The sequence below is a fragment of the Elgaria multicarinata genome, chromosome 13 (genome assembly GCF_023053635.1).
Source record: "Elgaria multicarinata webbii isolate HBS135686 ecotype San Diego chromosome 13, rElgMul1.1.pri, whole genome shotgun sequence".
Lineage (NCBI taxonomy): Eukaryota > Metazoa > Chordata > Lepidosauria > Squamata > Anguidae > Elgaria > Elgaria multicarinata.
In genome coordinates this window covers 20338875-20356904 of record NC_086183.1, presented here as the reverse complement: position 1 = coordinate 20356904, position 18030 = coordinate 20338875, and the positions used below count along the sequence as shown (strand labels likewise).

Genomic DNA, 18030 nt, shown 5'->3' with positions numbered 1-18030 from the left:
GTGCAATCCCAGGAAGTGCCCCCCATAGAACCAAGCAGTTCATTATTACCTGGATCCCCGCTATTAAGACTCCTGGCTACATGCCTGGTAAAGACTGCACAGAGGAGAACGGGAACACAAGAGCTGCATTCAGGTATGCAAAATATATCTAATGGCTCCCATTACTGGGCACAGTTGCCAACCCAGTCCCACCAGGAATGGTCCGACTTCAGTATCTCACCTTTTCCCCAGTGTCTCCATTCAACAGCAAGCAAATTTCCTCTCATGCATTACTACTCCACCTCTGGCAGCGTGAAATGGTTCAATGTACAATAACATTTGTGCATCTTTTCCAGCTATTTCATGGGAATGTCAATGCTGACATTTTCCTTATCACCCCAAGCACCGCTCTTAATAGCTAGAGCGGCAAAGGAGGAAAAGCGCTTTTCAATACAAATAAGCACAAGAGTTTAATTATGCAACAATGCATTCTGCTGAGTTTATTCTGAGATAAGGCAGATCGGTCATTTTTTACAGGACAGATGTCGATCTGTATGAAACATGCAAGCCAAAGATGGTCTTTTTGTAGAACTCATGTGCCCTCCATTTCAAACCAGCCATTTATGTCTGCTTACAGTAAGATACACAGTGGGCCTTCTCTTGGTGCTGGTCTTTGCTCTATATCTGATGGCCAGTTACAGCCAGGCAAACATAGCCTGACTTACCCTGTTCTGACTACCACATGTGGTCACTGGAGGCTCGCTTCCTCTGACAGGGCCTCTGTGCAGTGAAGACTACGAGATACTGAAGCTCCCAGAGGGAAGTGACTTGGCACAAAGGAAGTTTTGTAAAAGTAAAGATTCTTTGTTAAAAACTCCATCATAGTTGCTGAGAGTGGGAACAATCTATTGTACAGTGGCACTTAGAGCAGGAGGGGAGAATGGCCTTGATCTACCCAGGCAGAGACTCATACCCCTGGGCTGGTCATATTTACATGTTTTCGGAAGAGGTCTGCATGGGGTCCCAGTTGGGGGTCAGCTTCTCTCACGAACTGCATGACGTTTTCCACTGTCCAGGCAGAGGGGTCCCGGGTGCCCAACCGTGAGATGTCTCGAGGACCGTGGTATCTGTCAGAGCCTAGACAGCACAGCAGCAAATACACACAAACCAACATATTTGTCTTATGTGGTAGTTATATGCACCAACATGTACTTAATCTGCTACAAACCATAAAATACCCAAGTAAATTATGTTATATTGTTTACCTGTTGTGTTTGAGGTGTCTCATTGTCACACAGTATGTTATTTTACCTCTTATCTACTTTGTTATAATTTTTGGGTGAATATTAAAAACATGAACTCTGCAACAGAGCCCGTCTTGCCTGGGACATCAATTCCATCACGGTCCCTTTAGAAATCCATGCAGCCAATCAGAATGGAATGGTTATAAAGGGAATGCTGGGAATTAGCAACTCCCCAGCCCAAGAGGTACTATGCCTCCAACTGTGTCTCACCCTGTTCCCTTGTTATTAATATGAGAAATACAAAAGTGTAGCTAGAAGTTATTCATGGAGAAGGTGTTTTAGCTCTCTTACCCCCAGCGCTAAGTCTATGCAAGGCAGAGGTACTGCACTGAGTGAGGCTGGAGGGCTGGTGAAGGTGCCTGTATCCCTGAAGTCGGTAGTCTCTTGAGTTCCTGCTGGGACTGGATGTGTTGACAGCATTCAAGGCAGAGTCCAGAGGGTCCAGACGAGGCTCCAAGGGGCCTGGCAGGCCGTCGCTCAAAACGAAAGTTTCACCTGGAAGGCACACAAGGAATTTATGAGTATTTATGAATAATGGGCTCAAGTTACAGGAAGCCAGATTCCGGCTGGACATCAGGAAAAACTTCCTGACTGTTAGAGCAGTACGACAGTGGAACCAGTGGCCTAGGGAGGTTGTGGGCTCTCCCACACTAGAGGCATTCAGGAGGCAGCTGGACAACCATCTGTCAGGTATGCTTTAAGGTGGTTTCCTGCACTGAGCAGGGGCTTGGACTCGATGGCCTTGTAGGCCTCTTCCAACTCTACTATTCTGTGATTCTACGTATGGCTGCCAGCTACAGCACTGTGCTCCACACGAACAACCAGGGTTGTGAGCCAAACAGCAATAACAGCCCAGCTTCAAAGTGAGAAGGAGGGGACCCTTCTCACAACTGAGTGCCAGTTCCTTTGGGGGTTACCTTTTCTCCCTCATTAGTTGTATTTGTAAGGAAGAGGTAAAATCATACTAGGAATGGCTGTTTTAAGATGTTAAAATGTTTTATTGTTATGGTTTTAGGAGCGGAACAGATAAGCGCCAGCTGCATGGGGGCGTTCTGGTACATCCTGGAACCGCTTGGGGCAAGGCTGACCGGCCTTGAGCGAAAATTAACATCTGAGGGGAAGGTGTGAAAGATCTTCGCAAGGGAGGGGGAAGGAGCAGGGAAAAGTATCTATAAAGAGTATGCTTTTGAAAAGGGGCTTTTGTCCTGAGCTGGGTGATCTCATGGCTGGGTGAAGTATGGTTCTACAACTTAGTTTTTAGTTTGCTTGGTTTGGGTTCTTTTCTGTATCCGCATGTTTGATCAGTTTGAATGCTAATCCTGTATTCCCTACCCTTATCCTGAATAAAATTGGGCTTAACCCTCCAAACTGGGAGCTGTATGCGTTTGTTCCGGGGAATCTGTGCAAAATCCAGTGGAGAAGCCAGCTTTGCTGGGGCGTGCTTCCTTTACAGTATTCACCAATCCAAACCCTCTATTAATTAAGCTTCATATTTCATGTTTCTCACTATTGTTTGGCCATTAAAGAAATGCCCATCCAGGCTCTCCTTTCTTTGGCTACTGTTGCCATCCCCCTTTTGATGCCAGTATATGTGAAAATGGAAGTGGAAACATAAAGCCATTTCCTACTGTAAAAATGAAGACTGCTTTTTGAGAGAGACAAGAAAACCGCCTTCTTGAATCTGAAGGTGATGGTTCTTTAAATCAATCAGAATAGAGGCCAAATCCTAAGAATCTAGTGTCTAAATTTGCTTCCCCCCCACTTCTCCCTCCCAATCTCCTTTCCTTTTGTGTCATTTTTTTTTAGATTGTAAGCCTATGGGCAGGGACTGTTTTAAGAATTATTTTTGTAAGCTGCCTTGAGAGCCTTTTTTGGGGGTAAAAGGTGGGATAAAAGTATTATAATAAATAATAAATAAATCCCCCTACCAAAGTCAAGTTTGAGGGGGGGGGTTGCCCATAAAACACAACATTCGGGCTCGCATGCCTAGTACCCTGGGATGTTGTTCAGGCAAGAGAAGAGTCTCTAGTCTTGGACAGCTATCTGACAGGTAGGCTTTAAGGTGGATTCCTGCATTGAGCAGGGGGTTGGACTCGATGCTTTATAGGCCCCTTCCAACTCTACTATTCTATGATTCTATGATTCTACTGCTGCTGCAGCAGGACTGTAAGAGCTACCAGCTAATCCAATAGTCCGATCGTAGCACATTTGAGGCTGCCATATATAGTTTCCAATAGAGAGACAATAGCAGGGGTACTCATATCACATGTGATAATAATATATACTGCTTTGTTCTTCTGGCAACACTCAGACATTAGGTGAATTAAGGATTTAAAGGCTTGTCCAGAAGTTTCTAGCTACAAGAATTGGGTGTGCGGTGTCAATACTTCTAATAGCAACAGCACAGAGTTGAAATGTGCTTCAGTACACCGGCATCTTGCAATAGTTCCTACAACTGACAGAAATCAGTGTCAGTCCTGGATTTTGCATAGTCAGTTTCCTGCATTCATCCTAGAAGGTAATATAGAAGGGGGGGGGGAAGTACTTTCTGTACTTGTACAGCATTTACTGTATGCCCAGTTATCAAAGAAGTGCAGCCCATATGAACCCCCTACTCTGTATTTCTGTTTTTCTTGTTTGATTTGATTTATTACATTTATATACCGCCCCATAGCCGAAGCTCTCTGGGCGGTTTTCAAAAGTTAAAAACAGTGAACATTAAGAAGTACACAAAATTTAAAACCATCAAAAACATAAACAGTATAAAAACAACGAAGAAGGAACTTTACTGGCAGCATAAGATGAGCATTTTCATTACTGAAGCAGCCCTAGCTTCAACTGCTGATGGAAAGGGGGGAAAGAGCCCCCCCCAACAACCTCTAATATAGGGTTGGGGCACCTCTTTCAGCTGGAGGGTCACAATTAATTTTGAAGAAATTCTAAGGGGGTCACATTCCAGTAGTGGGCTGGGGCCAAAGGCAAAAAGTGTAGGACCAAAATCACCAGCATATTGTAGCTTAAAGTATTTCTCGCCTGTAACTAAGCCTTAGGAGAAGCGTTTCAAGCTTTTAGAATCAGGAAAAACTGCACAAAAGCCAAGAAACTAAGATCTGTGGTTAAGGGAAAGGGGGGTGGGGCCATCTGAGGAATCCTGGAGGGCCAGATTGAGACCCCAGGAGGGTGAGATTTGGTCCCCAGCCCTGAGGTTCCCCAGCCCTGCCCTAATATATTCATGACCACATGGCAGCAGACACTCAGTGGTGGAAGGAGGCCTTTTCATTAAGCCAGTCATGTCATTGCAGAGTATGCTACCATGTGTGTGAGACGTTACTTGTATGCTGGAAAATGTAGGGCCACTCAGAACAGGACATTAAGATTTTTGTTGTCCTCATACATTGCTGACTCTTCTGTCCCGAAGAAAACAAAACCAAAAAAGTTCTGCTGGATCAGTATAAGGACTTATCTTGCCCATCACCGTATCTCCCAGTCTTCAGTTAAATGCCTCCAAGAAAACACAGCAGGCCATGAAGACAAGAGTTCTCCCATGCTGTTGTGTCCCCCAGTAGCTGGGTATTCAGAGGAAGGTTGCCTCTGAACTTGGAGGTTCCATATAGGACACCAAGGCAAACAGCCATTTGACAGGCTATGAAATTACTTTAAGCCTCTTTTAAAGCCAGTTAAGCGAGTTGCCATAAAAACTCACATATGGGAATAGAACATTCAACTCCTATTATTACTGGAAGTCTGTAAAGCTCATTGTAAATGAAAGACCAACAGCATCCCACTTGTACATGCTTGCTGTGGGGAACAAGAATAGCATCGTGCTAGAGAAGGAAGCCAGTTTGATCTCCGCAGGATGCCAATGGAATGGACTGCAAAAAGAAATCATATTGCAAGCAATGTGTTTGGACTTTCTGCACATAGTTGGATAACTGTAACATGTATATGGAAAAGGGGAGGCAATCTTTATGTTTGAGGACACGCCATCCATGCTGGAAGGGATGCAAAGAGATTTCCCTCTCTCCCATCTTGACTTTTAACAAAATTCAGGAAGAGCTGGCCAGATGTTTCATTCTGGAAATCAGGAGTGTTTCCTGCAATTCAAATGTAGAGAGTAGCTTTATCTCTCACTGGTATAAATGGATATTGCTTGTTTTATGCTTTTTATGGTTTTAAATTTTGTATATTTGCTTTTAACGGTCACTGTTTTTAATCTCTGTAAACCACCCAGAGCGCTTCGGCTATGGGGCGGTAAATAAATGTAATAAATAATAATATACACAGACAACAGGGACGAAGCAGGCTGTGCAGCCCATATGAACCCCTTACTATCCAGTAGGGAATAGGCGTGGTGGAGGGAAGGTACTTCCCTGTCACACTTCCTGCAATCCTGGATGTACATTCAAGAGGTTGCCACAGAAGGGCAGGAAGGCACTGTCTGGACAAGCCCTAAACAATGAATGGCCAGGCTGGAAGCAAAATACTGGATTTAGACCTGCTGTGTGTCTTCATACAACTTCATCAACCTATGCTGCTTCGTAATGAATGGTAACAGCAAGGCTGGGGAGAAGATGCTGTGCTCACCTTCCAAAGGGTGACGGTCATTCTTTGGTAACTTGGGGCAGAGAGGAGCACTGTAAGAAAGGGAATCTTGGGAATATCTCTTTGTACCCCGGCCTGGTCCCTGTAGAGAGCCGTCTAACGACATGTTCCTGTCTAGGAAGAGAGAACAAGCCGAGCTTAGGATCAGTCTTCCTTAGGAAATCAGCCCTGCCTGAGATCACCAGTTCATTTCTACAACGCATCTAAATTTGTAGTCACAACAACCTTTTAATGGAGACCTAGCCTGCTAATGACAAAAGAACTTAATCATATCAGTTTTTTTCTGCATGATTTCTCATTACCACTCAGGGCTATTCCTTGATTGTTCGCAGTGGTACTTTTGAAGTGGTACTCAAAAATATTAGCTCATCGTAGGGAAGCTGGTTTTGGTATATTTCAGAGTGTGCTGCTAGTTGCTAAGAGTTCTGCTTATGGCATCTTTGAACATTGATTAAGGTGCAACACTTATACAGAGATTAAAACCTTGTAAATCAGAGCATTCAAACTCACGGGAAACAGTTAATTACCCATCATTTTGTTAGCACAATATTTTCCCCCCTCTCACATGATGAAGACTCTTCCGTCACAAAGTTCTAAAGAAAGAGACTGTGCAGTACATGGGACCCTCAACCCAGGGAACATGTTGCTTAACTGTAGTTCTTTGAGTGGTCATCTGTGCATTCACACATATGGGCTCTGTGGATGCACGGAGCCTCATTTGGGAAACTTCTATAGCCAAGGAGGTTTTGGCAGGAATCCTTCTCCACCATCCCACTGTACATGTCCCTAGGAGCTCCCACTTATTCCCTCAGGTTCTTGATCCAATCCATTGCAGTCTCAAGACTGAGTGGAGCTTCAGCACCAACACCGATAAAGAAACCGAAGTGGGTTTGGTGGGAGGGTTGTGTGAATGCACCAATGATCACTAGAAGAACTAGTTACAGGTAAGCAGCCTGTATTTTTTCTCCATGGTCTCTTTGCATCACACTTACTGGGTGAGTAGCAAGCTGACTTATCGGTGATAGGTCGGTGTCCTACTGTAAAGACGTGACTGGCTTAATGAAAAGGCCTCCTCCCACCATTGAGGGTCTGTTGCCATGTAGTCATTGATATATTAGAGCAAGGATGGGGAACCTCAGGCCTGGGGACCAAATCCGGCCCTCCTGGGGTCTCCAGGATTCCTCAGATGGCCCCACCCCCTTTCCCTTAACCACTGATCTTAGTTTCTTGGCTTTTGTGCAGTTTTTCCTGATTCTAAAAGCTTGAAATGCTTCTCCTAAGGCTTAGTTACAGGCAATAAATACTTTAAGCTACAATATGCTGGTATTTTTGCTCTCACGTTTTGCCTTTGGCCCCAACCCACTACTGGAATGCGACCCCTTAGAATTTCTTTGAAATTAATTGGGGGCCCTCCAGCTGACAGAGCCACCCCAACCCTATATTAGATGTTGGAGGGGCCCCTCTAACTTTTCCCCCAATCAGCAGTACAGCTGAAATCCAGGGTTCGAGTGGGGGAAGAAGCAGTCTCTGAAACTCCCAACGGCTGAGGCAAGCGGGAAAGAGACTCTGATGCTCCAATATGTGTGTGTGTGCGCGCATCCTTTGACCCATGTGGCATAGCAGGCTTGTCCATCGACAGCTTCATCGCTTCAAGGGCTTTCCTCCACAAAACAACCCACAGCCTGTTGGGCGCGATTAAGTCTCACCTGTTTTGTAAAGGCTTAACAATGCATGCAGGCCTCCATTTTGTGGCTTTCTCCCAGGCAGAGGAGACACAAGGAGTGCCTGAGGGTAGGAAGCAATTTAATGCCACAAACAGTTACATTTCCAAAATGGGGCCTTCACGGTTCATGATCGCAGAGATCATGAACACAGAAAAACTAAAGAAAATCCCAAAATGTAGTAACAGGAAGAAAAATGAGAGGATAGAAAGGCGAGCAGAAGGAAAAAACCTCAGCAATTGTTGCACAAACAGTGAATGACGAGAGAAATTCCCTACGAGGCTACGGTAGGAACGTGCGCACTGGGACGTTGGGGGAAGGTTCCTGTCAAAAATTCCTCAGCTGTAGAAGTTTCCTGAATGGGGCTTCATGCAAGTGCAGAGCCCATATTTGTAATGTACAGAGACCACGAAGAAGAATGGACTGTGTCTATGCTCCAAGCTTTGCTGCAGTAGCTGGTGTCTGCAGCTTTATTTAGAATCTTCTGTGAATTTCAGAAATCCAATCACCTTTATCCCCGCCTTTTCACGTAATAAATGAATGACCATGGTAGTTCTGAGCCATGGTGACTGGCCAGCACAGCTTGTCAAATGTGTCACTTCCTGATGGCTCAAGCTGAGCAGACTGCAGGCAGCATTCCAGCACTTTTTATCCCCACAAGTCCAGACTCTGCAGAGTCAGTGGTTCAGCTTGTGCTGGTAGCTGCCAATCCAGACCCTTCAAGTTTCTTTCCTGAAGTGAGTCCAAATCCATTTATCCTTCCCCAGAATTTTTCCTCGCTCCTGGCTTTATGCTACAGTGTTCCAAATGGGACACAGGAAGCTGCCACTTGGATGTGACGTTTCAGAGGGGCTCTCTGTGCACAGAGTCAGCATTTTCCACAGGCATCTTTTTCTTTGGACAGAGAAGCATGTCACAGGAGTTAGCTATATTTGAGATTTCTGGTGACCCTGATCACTAATCTCTCTCTGCAGCAGGGGATAAAAACATTTAATATCAGAGCTATTTATAGTAGGGTGACCATATGAAAAGGAGGACAGGGCTCCTGTATCTTTAACAGTAATGTAGAAAAGTGAATTTCAGCAAGGGTCAATTGAAGAGGGTGAAATTCCCTCTTCATCACAACAGTTAAAGCTACACTAGCTATAGTAGAGTGGCCAGATACAAAAGAGGGCAGGGCTTCTGCAGCTTCTAACTGTTGTGATGAAGAGGGAATTTCACCCTCTTCAATTGAGATCTGCTGAAATTCCTTTTTCTACATTACTGTTAAAGATACAGGAGACCTGTCCTCCTTTTCATATGGTCACCCTAATTTATAGGCCAGTAATGGGAAGATGTCCAGTGAACACGCTGACAATATGATTCAATTCACCTTGTTCTTCTGCCCATCAGTACTGAGTAACACTTCTGCAAGCCTGGCTGTCTCTGGAAGTGATTTTAAGTGGACTTCAGACATCACATCCATCCAGCAGTGGACAAATTTGATCACCAAGTTAGTAGCCCGCTACAGGCTGCAATAAAATGAGGGTGGGCCAACAGGCATCCTATTACAATATATTTTAATGTAAAATAGATGGCTTCTTAGCTAATGGGGGAGGAGACAGTTTCTTCTGGGCAGAAGTTCTCTAATGTAACCTGACTGCATGCAGAGGTATAGCCTACACATGCTGGCAACTTGGTAGCACAACAGAACAGACAGCTTGGACAGCAGGCATTTCTATGGGAAAATGTGCCTATACAAAGTTAGCTTAAGCAAGCTGAGAATGCGTTCACACCTTAAACACCATTACTTGATGGCTGAAGTTACTGTTGGTCTTCACCTATAATGTCTGTTTCTATTTCATTTCTGTGAAGCTAGGCCAATGGGTAATGAACAGAGTTGGTAGTACAAAAATAAAGTACTGTATTTCAGCAGTGAAATGCACCATTATACCTATTTTTAGAATAGCAGCAACCTAGAATAAGAAGTTTTAGTATACATTATACATGTTATTTTATACACATAGTAAATGATCCTTCTCTAATTCCAAAACATTTTCTTAAAATGCTCTTTACCAAATGGTTATGAAGAGGATTAATATTCTTGCTATACTTGAACTATCTAAATAACAGGATAATAGTTTCTGGAGTCAAAAGCCAAGAGAACAGCAGCACAACGGGAGAAAAGTGCAAGTTAGTCATGGCCAACAAGTCCCATTGATTTCAATGGGTCTACTCTGAGTACAACTAAATCCGGATCTAACCCATCATTTCTAATCCTTCTAGGTAATGTTTTGAAGGCATCGTTGTGTGCCCAGATGAAGCGATGAAACGACGTCCAGGTTTCACTTTTACACTGGAAAAGCCAATTCTCCTTCTTAAGTATTCTGCACATTTCAAAAAACCACAACAAAGTGGGAGCAGAATTGGAGGTAAATCTGATTTATTCACTCTACACTACTTTATCTGAGCTGTGCCAGGTAAAATCACTACAATTAAGGTTCTTTTGGACATTCTCCTTAACACAAATAAACTCTTATTGCTGTGGATTAAAGCTTAGCGGCCAGAACAGCCAGGCTGTGCAAGGAAGGGAAGATGGGACCTCTGCCAAAAGAACAAGCCAATGCAAAGTAAACATACAGGGCCAGTCTTAAAACATTTTATGACCTGCCTCCTGCTCCAACCCAACGTGCACAGGGCACACCTGGTCCCCTAAACCAATTTCAAAGACATTTGCGCTGGCAACAGGCATCGCATGTAAACAAGTGGGTGCCCCAGAATCTTCAGCACCGTCACAGAGGTTTTGAGGGCAAGCCCTTACTTTGTGGGAGCCACCCTCCAGATCAGAAGTAGGGTAAAAGGTTTCAAGTGGGTTGGGTTCCAAAATTCTCCGTCACCCGTTAAACAGTCCTCTAACCTGTCATTCCAAGAACAGCCTTTTCACTATCCTAAGGCTACAACAGTATTTATTTATTTATTTATTACATTTCTATATCGCCCAATAGCCGGAGCTCTCATAGTATTACTATGTTTCTATACCGCCCAATAGCCGGAGCTCTCATAGTATTACTATGTTTCTATACCGCCCAATAGCCGGAGTTCTCTGTATTACTATGTTTCTATACCGCCCAATAGCCGGAGCTCTGTGTATTACTATGTTTCTATACTGCCCAATAGCCGGAGCTCTGTGTATTACTATGTTTCTATACTGCCCAATAGCCGGAGCTCTCTGTATTACTATGTTTCTATACTGCCCAATAGCCAGAGCTCTCTGTATTACTATGTTTCTATACCGCCCAATAGCCGGAGCTCTCTGTATTACTATGTTTTTATACCGCCCAATAGCCAGAGCTCTCTGTATTACTATGTTTCTATACCGCCCAATAGCCAGAGCTCTCTGTATTACTATGTTTCTATACCGCCCAATAGCCAGAGCTCTCTGTATTACTATGTTTCTATACCGCCCAATAGCCAGAGCTCTCTGTATTACTATGTTTCTATACCGCCCAATAGCCGGAGCTCTCTGTATTACTATGTTTCTATACCGCCCAATAGCCGGAGCTCTCTGTATTACTATGTTTCTATACCGCCCAATAGCCGGAGCTCTCTGTATTACTATGTTTCTATACCGCCCAATAGCCGGAGCTCTCATAGTATTACTATGCTTGATCCACATCATCATCATCATCATCATCTATTTATTTATTTGTACCTGCCTTTCCCTCTGGATCGAGGCGGGGTACAACACAAATAGATTCAGAGTACAGAATCTGAGGTATCTAAATGTATAGTACTTATAGAGGAAGCCCCTAAAAGCATGTCCAGCTCTTTGTAAGGGGAAATAAAAAAAGGCTTAATGCAGCTTTATTTCAAGTTTAGGAATGGCACACAAGAATAGCCTGCAGGCAGAACTCGTCAAAAATGGGTAACGTTTGCCTGAGGAACAGATATATTTGCGCTACTGCGCTTTCCCATTAGCTTGTAATGTGGCTTGATAGAACTTTCCCAATCTGAAGAGATTGCCATAACAACTTTCAGCCCCAGCTCCTACCTGGTAGGTACCTGTCGTGGTCGTACTCGCGGGAGTGCTGCATATGGTGCTGCGTGAATGGCTGGTTCCCAAAAAGGTTGTCGCTGCGCAGGTTGTGGCAGAGTTTCTCAAGGAAGCGGAGGACATAGGTGATGCTGTTGACGGCTGGCAAGTTCAGAGTATGCTGCTCATGGTCGAACACAGCTGAGGGAGGAAAAGAAGACAAAGCCAAATATATAAAAGCCTTTCAGAGATTAGACTGCCAGATCACGTGGACCCTTCTTGAAGTTCAGCTAATGAAAAACATAACTTTTATTCTGGTTTCCATTAGACTAAATATCAGCCAACACATTATTCTGAAAGAACTGCAGAGTAAAAAAATAATAATGCACGATATCTGGAGAATTCTGTTCATAGCAAGCAGAGATGGGGACCTCAGAAAATCTTTGAGAACATCTAACAACTGCAATATCACAAACATGTTGTCAAATCTTGCTTTTTGAGAATTACGGTGACCTTCAGCAGAGTCAAAGCTACTGTAAATCAACCTGCCCTTTGCTCTTGCCTAGATGAGTAAATACAATGGCATAATTCCACTTTATTATTAAACTGGTCTACGCCTCATATGAAGGAAGTGAGTCTTTGTTTGAGTGGATTATTTTAGATTTGCAAACTGAATCAAATCAAGTATGAGGGATAAAACAGACAAGGCATGGGAAAACTATTACTGGATCACCTGACATTTAAATTTAAATTTAAGAACTGTGAGGAGCCCTGAACTAGATCAGAGAAGTAGCACTAGGAAAGGAAGGTTGTAACCCTTTTCTCCTGCACCATTTTTCTGACTGAAATCACTCCCTTCTCAAACTACAATTATCCGAGGGGAGAGGGAACACGCGCAAGTCCCTGAATCATGCGTGATTCCCACTCCCACCCCTCAACCAGGCAATGGGGCTAAAGCAGGTGTGTGTGTGTGTGTGTGTGTGTGTTTATTTCAGTTGGCCACATAGACCTGCCTGGAGCATTCTTTGAGACGGACTTAGATAGAAGCAAAACTGAAGATTGCCTCAGCGTCCCTTAACACAATTTAGGAGAAGCAGCCTCTTAAAACTGCACAGACCAGGTAGGAACCAGAATTGGGCTGGCACTGTCTTCTATTCACACTATCTGGCGGGAAGCGTCAATAAGTGGTTGGCCCCTTCTACACTCTATACTTTACGTCTTCATTAACAGATGAGCAAAGGTCTGAATTAAATATATACGAGGATATAGTGAGGCTATCACTAACGGGTTCATAATCCATCTGATCCTTTAATTTTCTGAAACCATCACAGATTCAGTATACAAGTATTTCGCGCAAGTGTAGAGAATCTCTAATAGTCACGATTCTTAGGATTTGTTCTAACTTCTTAACACTGGAGTAGTTCCCATTAAAGAGGCTGCACAAGATCACGGCCCCAAAAAATAATTCCCATGGCCTCCAAAAGAATACAGTGTTACTACGAACACTTGCTTGTACCTCATTAAGATTCTAACTATTGTAGAGTTAAGGAATATAAACCACACAGCGATTGTCTGCCTTCTTTCTCATATGTTGAGACAGCCATGAGAACTCCATAACTGGGCGCTGGCTTGTAAAAATGTCTCCCTGGAAGAGACTGCCCAAAACAGAGCAGGAGAAGTAAACAAACAGCTCTGGCTCTTTTACCTGAAATGACCTCGCCTCCATGGCCTTGCTTTAGGAATGAGAAGACAGTTTTCTGGTGGTAAGCACAGTCGATGCAAGCCTGGACTGCTTGCTGCAGGACTACGGATGCTCGAGCTGGCCCAAAATGGTCGGGTAGTTGCTGGACTTTTTTTTTGTCCAGGTGAGGCCCGGTGCCACCATTCTTATTCAAGTAGATACACACTGTGGGTGTGGGGGAAAACAAGACAGAATTCTTCAGTAATTAACCTGAGGAAATGACCTGTATATCTGTGGTGGCTGAGGCTTGCTGCCTCTTTAGTTATGCTACTGAAAACCATCACATAACGTATCTGTTGGTGCCCCACTCGTTTAACAGGCAGACTGATCTCACTGACATCAGAGAATAATACTTTTTAAAGTGTGACTGTAAAATCACAGAATGCATGTGAACTTTCAGTTGAAGTCTGTTCTTTCTTTATGGGTCCCCCCCACCCCACCCCACCCAGCAGTACTCATAAAGCAGAAGTGGAAGGAGTAATTTCTTGCAATATGTATCGCCGTATATCCAAAAAGCTGCCCCACCATGTGTGTTACACTTGTATGCCTTTGGGGCAGGCGGGAGGGGGAGGGGGAGATGGACAGCATACGTAGGATAAGTTGATACTTTGGCATGTTGAAGGCATATGTAAAGCCATTCCCAAGAGAGACTACTCAGACAGACCTGAAAACAGGAGAAGGTATAGAATTTTCTCTGCCTCCCCTCCCCTTTGGAGCTCAATAAACACACGTACAAGCTCTGGATTGCATCTTAGTCCCTCCCCATCATGCTTCAGAAGGGCTGTTTTTGGTAGTGATGGTGCCAGGCTTTAGTTGGCCCTCAGCATGGTGCCACCATCAAGCACTCTCCAGTATCAACTTGGGCAGATAGGCATCAGCCCTGCTGAGCACTAGAATCATAGAATAGTAGAGTTGGAAGGGGCCTATAAGGCCATCGAGTCCAACCCCCTGCTCAATGCAGGAATCCACCCTAAAGCATCCCTGAGAGATGGCTGTCCAGCTGCCTCTTGAAGGCCTCTAGTGTGGGAGAGCCCACAACCTCCCTAGGTAACTGGTTCCATTGTTGTACTGCTCTAACAGTCAGTACTGGGGCACACAGGCTCCACCAATTGCCACATGCTAATGCCAGGCCAGGCTTTTACTGTTGTTTTCAGATGCTTTGTATGCTTACCTGCTCAAAAGTTTCTTCTGCACTATTTCAAGGGGGCTTTTTACACTGTAAAAACTGATATGAGAAAATAGGGGAGATAATCTTGTGATTGACACAAGGGCAAGTTAGTCCATGCTGTGCAAATACAGCTTCTGAAAACCAGAAGAACAAACTTTCCTGGAGCTCAATGCGGGAGAGAAGATTGTACGTGCACCAAAAAATGCGCTTCCACAGCAAGCTTGTGGCTCAATTTATGGATATCTTTATGCATCATAAGATTCTTAAAGGAGAACTAACATCTTTTGACCCTGGAGCCTGCAGTCATGGCAGGCCACCTTGTCACATGCCTAAGAATCCAACTCAAGCCCTGCTTCATAATACCAGGATGAATGCTGGGATGTTATATTCAAAAGGTCTTAACATTCCTGTTTCAATTTCAATTATATACAGTATAATTAGACAGATGAAGGAAAGCATGAGGAGAAACTTTGACTGTCATTATTGTTTTAGATTGACTTATTTTTCTATCAGACTGTCATTGCCTCATATATCCAGACAGGAAGAAGGACTAAGTTCCTTACCTGTAGGGGCCTGCATAGCAGAGCTAGGGATAGTAGCTGCATCTTGCGGTACTGTACTAGTGTCAGGTTCAGGAGTGCTGGTTGTAGGGGAGGTGGGTGCTGGGTTTAATAACGTCCGGGGCTTCCTCTGCAAAAAGGGATATTAATAAGCTTTAATGAAAGAAAAATTCTAATGGTCAAAAAGAAGAAGTTGTTATAAATGGGTTTGATGGGACACCAAGGACCTCCTCTTAAGAAAGTCAGGAAGAAATGGTGCATTAGTAATAAAAATTAACACAATCAGGCAAGAGAGAAACTTGAGCCATACCAGGCATTGAGGGGGGCATCAAAATTTTGAACTGGGAACAGTATATAAATATTGTAAATAAATAAATAAATAAATGAAGTCATTTAACTGGACAGAAATTTTGGAAGGACTGAATATTGTTTGGTTTTCTTTAAAAATTGAAATATTTCTAGGCTGCCTGTTATGTCTGTTATATTTACATCCTGCCATTCCTCCAAGGAGCTCAAAAACACCATACAAGAGGTTCAAAGGCAGACACCCATCCAGGTACTGGCCCAGGCCAAGACATCCTTTAGAAATGAAACTAGATCAGGTTCTTTCAGACCTCAGTAGCACTTCCAGTCACCTTGAGACTGTATTTAGGAACACAGGAAGCTGCCTTATACCAGGTTGGACTATTTGTCCGACTAGCCTGTGGTATCTTCTACTTCAGGGGTGAGGAACCTCTTTCAGCCCAAGGCCCAAATTCAATTCCAGAGAGGTTCTCAGGGATTGCGTCCCAGTGGTGGGAGGGGCAAAAAGGCAAAAGGGGCAGAGGCAAAATAACAAAAATACTAGGATATTGTAGCTTAAAGCAACTACTTCCAATAGGAAAGGAAAGGAACCTCTCGTGCAAGCACTGAGTCATTACTGACTCTTGGGGGGACGCCAGCTTTCGCTGACATTTTCTTGGCAGGCCTTATAGCGGGGTGGTTTGCCGTTGCCTTCCCCGGCCATGATTACCTTTCCCCCAGCTAACTGGGTACTCATTTTACCGACCTCGGGAGGATGGAAGGCTGAGTCGACCCGAGCCGGCTGCCTGAAACCAGCTTCCGCTGGGATCGAACTCAGGCCGTGGGGAGAGTTTCAGCTGCAGAAACTGCTGCTTTACCGCTCTGCGCCACATGAGGCTCATCCTACTTCCAATAACTAAGTCTTAAAAGAGGGATTTCAACATTTTAGGATGCGGAACAACTACACAAAAGCCAGGAAACAACCAAATGTTTGGTGGCTGGAGAAAAGGGAGGCCAAGAGAAGGGGGCGTGGACATCTGGGGAAACCCAGAGGGCCAAATTAAGAACCCGGAGGATCAGATTTGGACCCTGGGCCTGAGTTAATGTACCCTTGGGCTAGTGTAACCACCACCACCAATTCAGAATCTCAGGCAGTCTTTCACATCACTTGCTACTTGATCCTTTTAAGTAGATATCCCAGGGATTAAGCATGGGGACCTCTTTATGGAAGAAGATGCTCTACCACTGAACTTATGGTCCCTCCCGTTTAAAGAGATCAGTTTGCTCGAACAGTTTTCATTCTTAATCTCGTATCAAAATCTAGTTAACACTTTGGATAATTGTATTGTTGCATCATCATCTCAGCCCTAGATTATTGATGCCTGGTTCTAGCATTAGCTCTATGCCAGGACAGCTTTCATTTTAGAATGTACCTAAGCCCAAAATGCTCTTGATTATGGAGGTACATGCTCCACAGTTCAGCTGTCACAGCCTGGCAATGCCCTGTTCCATGAGTGGAAGGGAAACAGGCAAGATGGCGTGCTCACAATTCTTTTTGCCTTTCCCTTCATGTGGCATTTTCCAATGTCACCAGATGGAAGGAGTCAGAGCTGCTGGAGTTGAAAAAATGATTGAGAGAGCTGGACCTGGGATAGTAAGATATTTCTTGGACAATTGACCTGGATAAACCAAGGTCCCTTGTCCAAGAAAGGTTAGCTGGATGTGTTTATCTCTGCTTGTTTTATTGCTCTTTTGCTTATATGTATTTGTGTGTGTGTGTACCTATTCAGTTTTTAAAACTTTTTTCCTATTGATATTTTTTTTTCCAGTTAAGCCTAAACTTTGTTATTTGCAACTTTTTGGTTTCTTTTTGGGGGTTGTTTTTGTTGTTGTGATTATCCACACCATGTCTAACAGCCAACTCCCACACTATCTAAACTAAATACTGTACCTGGGACTAGAGTTTTTTGAGGCTGATTTGGTGCGGGCAGCCAGAGAAATAAAGTTTTCTTTCCTGTAGGTCTTCTTTCTTTCTTTCTCTTTCTCTTCTCTCTCACTTTTCTCTCACCATTCTGCCTCTCACTTTTATCTTATTTCTCTGTCTCTCTCTCCCCATCTCCAACTAATCAGGAGGGTAATTTCATTTTCATTTCTGTTTCCTGAGTAAAAACTTTCCTCCCTCTCTTCGTCTGACCTTCTGTTGAACTTTAGAAACCCCATAATATCCTACAACCAAACTAAATGCCAAAAATGGGGGACAATTATGTTCCTTCGCATCAGCCATAAATAACCAACACTTACCTTACTGCCAGGCTTTGGTCCCCTCTTTTTGGGGAACTTCAGAGGCTCTACTGCTTTGGAGGGGGTGGGGAGGGGGTGGCTGGTTAGAGCCTTGGGTGTCCGGCCTCGCTTACGACCAGGTTTGCGCCCCCTTTGTCCGGGCTGATGTTCCAGAATCGACTTTGTGCCACTGTGCATGCTGCTCTTTTCAGAGATCACATCAGAGACAGGGAATGGGCTCTTTGGAATCACCACTACCATAAAAGAGAAGGAGAGAACTCAATCAGGAACTACCGCAGCCTCATGCAAAAGCACCTTCTGGGACATCTGTATATTCAACCACAGCAAGTAGGGAATCTTGAACATGTGCCACACTTTCAC

General features: G+C 44.1%; 1 protein-coding gene across 7 annotated transcripts in view; it reads right to left on the bottom strand.

The window, feature by feature from the left end:
- The window catches only part of SCMH1 (Scm polycomb group protein homolog 1), a 56037-nt gene that overhangs the window by 2021 nt on the left and 35986 nt on the right, over positions 1-18030 (bottom strand). For 5 of the 7 annotated variants that reach the window (XM_063140691.1, XM_063140693.1, XM_063140694.1 and 2 more), the window contains 7 exons: positions 17671-17903; positions 15091-15217; positions 13324-13524; positions 11637-11819; positions 5868-5999; positions 1575-1778; positions 974-1116 (listed from right to left, as the gene is read on the bottom strand). In XM_063140691.1, the coding sequence (XP_062996761.1) occupies positions 974-1116; positions 1575-1778; positions 5868-5999; positions 11637-11819; positions 13324-13524; positions 15091-15217; positions 17671-17903 (1223 nt within the window). The remainder of the gene's footprint in view (positions 1-973; positions 1117-1574; positions 1779-5867; positions 6000-11636; positions 11820-13323; positions 13525-15090; positions 15218-17670; positions 17904-18030) is intronic. The other 2 variants (XM_063140695.1, XM_063140696.1) reach the window with 1 other exon arrangement.